Source organism: Loa loa, assembly GCF_000183805.2.
Source record: "Loa loa unplaced genomic scaffold supercont3.324, whole genome shotgun sequence".
Lineage (NCBI taxonomy): Eukaryota > Metazoa > Nematoda > Chromadorea > Rhabditida > Onchocercidae > Loa > Loa loa.
The window spans coordinates 35,375-39,939 of record NW_018108504.1 but is presented as its reverse complement, the minus strand read 5'-3'; the positions used below and the strand labels follow the sequence as shown (position 1 = coordinate 39,939).

At 24.7% G+C, this 4,565-nt stretch overlaps 1 protein-coding gene across 1 annotated transcript in view; it reads left to right on the top strand.

Moving 5' to 3' along the window:
* Positions 1-3,638: 3,638 nt before the first annotated feature.
* The window catches only part of LOAG_18463 (hypothetical protein), a gene marked incomplete at both ends in the record, with an annotated part of 1,709 nt that continues 782 nt past the window's right edge, over positions 3,639-4,565 (top strand). The window contains 3 exons of the mRNA XM_020451123.1: positions 3,639-3,798; positions 4,112-4,292; positions 4,422-4,531. Of these exons, the coding sequence (XP_020305115.1) occupies positions 3,639-3,798; positions 4,112-4,292; positions 4,422-4,531 (451 nt within the window). The remainder of the gene's footprint in view (positions 3,799-4,111; positions 4,293-4,421; positions 4,532-4,565) is intronic.

Here is a 4,565-nt window from a genome sequence, read left to right as displayed (position 1 = left end):
ATAATAATAATAATAAAAATAGTAAAATAGTAATGAATTGTTTGTGCCATATGTTTTGCCGGAAAATGCGACAAATTATTTTAATTGAAACAAATAGTAATAATTAGAATGCTTGTCATGTTTTGTTGTTTCGGAACATTTGATGTTACGAATAACACCATTTTACTACGATATTATCATTATTAACAATTGAAATATAGCTATAACAGAAAAAAATATATATATATATATATATATCGCATAAGTGTTGATACTACAAAACTTGTTTTGAAATGAGCCATTCTCTTCAATTGTAAATGAAATTAATAAAGGTTGTATTATTTTACAACGAAGTTGTCGTCCTCATTAAATTTGAAAATTTAACTTTCACTGTTTGAAACTTTCCAATCAATAATTTGACTTTAATTATCGTCATTCAAAATTTGAAATTGACATTTTCGTTTTCTTTTTTTTTTCTTTTTCGTTTTTTTTTTTTTCGTTTTAACAAATAATTTTCATAGAACAATAATGAGATTAAAAAAAAAAAGGAAACAGACTGATAAGTTACTCAAATATTTCATTAAATGATATTAATAAAGCATAACAATTTATCCTTTATATTAACGAGCTGAGGAGTTGTTTGTAAAATTTTAAGATCGATGAGGTTGAAATTCGTTGCGCGATCAACTGACACTTCCAATTATTTTAGGAATTTTTACTGAATGGTTGTCAGTTTATTGAAGGGTGGAAAATTTTGAAATGCCTACTGTGAGTCAATGTTACGCTCATATGTACTTCAACCTTGCGTCATTTTAATTTTTTTTTTTTTTTTTTCAATCTCATTCATTCGTATGATACATACTGTATGTAATAATAACACTTGTAATATCCTAGAAATATAATTAATTGGTATAGTTTGAAGATATCCCAATAATATAATTAACATAATCTTGAGACACCTTAACAATGTAATTGGCATAATTTGAAGATATCTCAATAACATAATTAAGTATAATCTCGAGATATAGTCTCGAGAAGTTTAGCATAAAAATGATAACATGTAAATATGGACGATAAAATAAAAGCATCACAAAATGATAGCATGTAAATATGGATGATAAAATAAAAGCATCACATTTGATGAAAACAAAACAGGTCTTTTAATACAAAATTAAATTTAGAAACGAACAGCATATTTCCTATTCGCACAATTTCTTTGTTGAAATTAGTATAGTAATTTTGAGAGGCATTAAATTCCGCTAAATGTCCACTGTTTGCATAATTTTATTAAAATGCACTGCTAAAAATATAATCTAAGTGATTATTGATTTGAATTTGATTTGATAATAATATATGATTTAACAATAAATTTTAATAAAATTAACCAATGTATGATTGCATGTTTTATGATTGCAATGCATGCAATTTTTTGCATGCATCATTTAAATAAAGTATTCATTACTTGTATTTTTAATCTTGCATAAATTATGTATGAAATAGCATAATCTAAACAATAATCCTGTAATAAATTAATATAACGATTTTGTTACAATGAACATTTCAATGATTCGAATGTTAGGATAACATTAAACTGTTACAGTACATAAAAGATATATGTTTATATGATTTTATCATTGATTGTATTTATAAAGCGAAAAAAATGAATGTATTCATATGAATGGATGAAACGTTGAAGTAATTGCGTAACTTAATTAGTGTAATTTAATTGAAAAAGCTTGAGTTTAAATATTTTCGAAGCATTTCATATGCTTAAAAAAAAGTGTAAATAAGTATGATATGTGTTTAACTGTTATACGATAATTTCATCTTGTATGCCTGATACGATAATTTCATCTTGTATGCCTGATACGATAATTTTATCTTTAATACGATAATTTCGTTATACAATGATTTCATTCTTTATACTTGATAATTTAATTTCTGGAATGCAATGAAGAAATTTTTGCCTTTTCAACTTTCTAAAAAGGACTCGTTTTTTTATCTATTTTTTTTCTTTTCATTCCTCATCTTTTTAAAACAGGTATTATTATTTCGCCTACGTGTGGTATCATAGCGAAATGCCACTTTTTTTAAAGTAATAGATAAATCAATATCATCTGGCGATACCTAAGAAAATCATCGATTGATCTTATTGCGTTCTTTAAAATAATTCCTTAATTTGATTAATTTTGGAATACAAAAAAAAAAAAAAAAAAAAGTTAGAAACGAAATTCTTTTCCAATTATTTTTACAGCTCGAAGAACATGTGCTCATCTATCCATTTCCCACAACTTTTTCATGATTGATATAATTTAATTTTGTCAATTTTGAAAAAAAAAAGTGTCAAATTTAAATTTCATTCTTCCTCAGCTTTTTTCTGGATATTGTCTACATTTATGCACACAAAAATACGATGCAATTTTATAACTGCTTATTTTCACTTGGTACATTTACGCTGATGATCAATGCTGAAACAAAGATTTCAGGTTAGTTGAATATTTCAAATGTTATTAAAAATTAAAAAAGTAATCTACTTCGTCGATTTGTCCACCTTAGAAATGAGTTTTTTTTTTTTTTTGATTGAAATAAATCCATTAATTCTAGTTTTTTTTTATTTTGATACCAAATATTTGTTATCAAAATTATATTTCAGAATTTCATTCTAAAATACTCTCCTGATTTTCTAATGATGCAGATGGGATATTCCCTTGTCTTTTTTTCTCCTCCCATTATTTGAAAAATTCGCAAATACTAAATATCATATAGCAAGATGATGATGATGATGAGTTGTTTTAGCGCATGGCAAATTGCGCCATATTTTTAATGCCTAATTTTATTTTCTTTTTCTTTTTTGCTTTTTTTTTTAATGCCTAAAACTATCAATTGTCCTACATCATTCGTTTGGATGACAAATTTATGAATGATTTTAGATTTTCGAAATAAAGCAAATTAATCGCTTCCAAAATGTTCTTGGAATAAGAATTTGATTAGTTTAAAATGGAACTTGATTAACCAATTAATTTTATGATTCCAATGCTGTGTGTATAATAAAATTCGAATAAGATGATAATAAATTAAAAGATCGATAATATGATTAGGTAAATGAATATAATAAGTACTCAATTTTTCAAATACATTTTATTACTTTAGCAATTTCTCATTCATGCTATTTTACTAATTATACGTACTCTTTCAACGTATATCACTTAACTATGCGTGATCTATTAATATAATTGAAATATCTATTTTCATGTACGTGGTGAGAAAAACGGAAGTATTATATTTCAGATGTTGTAAAAGTTAAAAAAAATTATATTTCTATATCAAACTTGTTACTCTTAGAAATAATTTTCATTTTTATTTTTTAAATTTTCGCAAAAAAAATGAAAAAAAAAAATTTCATCGAACACGGTTTTTAATATGACCGCATTTGAGAGATTTTTTTTTTTTTTTCTATTCTTTTCGCTTCATTCCTTCATAATTCTTTTCATTTCTTTTACTTTTCCATTCGTTGTTTTCATTTTCAGCATTGTAAAATTTTTAATTACAATAAGATTTCATAAATAACTCCTAAATTTAAATTCAAAAAATTACTTTAAAAAAGTGTTAGGAGCAATTTTCATTGAAAAAAAAACTTTTTAAACATAAAATTACAAAATATGCATAAAAATTGTATTTATTTTGTAGCAGAAAAATGTAAAGATTTGGATCGACATTGTTTTGATCTAATTGCACAGGATGGAAATCAATGCTTCAAATCAGCATTTGTTAAGAAAAATTGTTTAATGACATGTATGATATGTGGTGAAATCGAAAAAAGTTAGCATTTATTTGAAAATAAATCTTTTTTAATCGTTTTTTTTTTGCTTATTCTAAATTTATATTTGCATTTTGTATTCATACTTTTTATTTTTATATCAAGTAATCTTTAATTCTATTAACTTTGTGATTTTTTTTTGATATAAATTTAATAATTTATTTGCTAAAATTTTCATGTACATCTGTGAATTTAAGCATAGAATGACATACGTTGGAATATGAATAATTATATATGAAACTTAAGAAAAATTTAACTCGTTTAACTTTTTTAGCAAATTTAAAGAGCTCATTCTTATATGTTTAAATATTTCAGAATTTGATGTACGCTATGTGCCAGAATTACTGAAACCATTAGCATGGTTAATTGGAATTTGGCGTGGTGAAACTGGTGGCAAAGCAGTCTTTCCAACAATACCTATATTTACATATGGGGAACAAATTGAATTTGCATTGCCAACTTCCGGCTTAAAAGCCCTTAAAGCACTTAATTATACGTAAACTTTTTTAAATTAACCAACAAATTATTAAGCATTCAATGAACAAATGCTTATCAAATTTATCAAAAGGTTATCAAATGAACTTATATCATTATCAAATATTCTCAATGATGAATGTAATTTTAGAGCTTTTGCATGGGATATGAATAATCGTGAGGAATTGCATAGTGAATATGGTTTTATAACAATGAAACCAAATACGAAAGAAGTTGCCCTATCAACTGTTATGAACAATGGTATTTGAACAAGTACTGTTAGCAAATTCAGTCT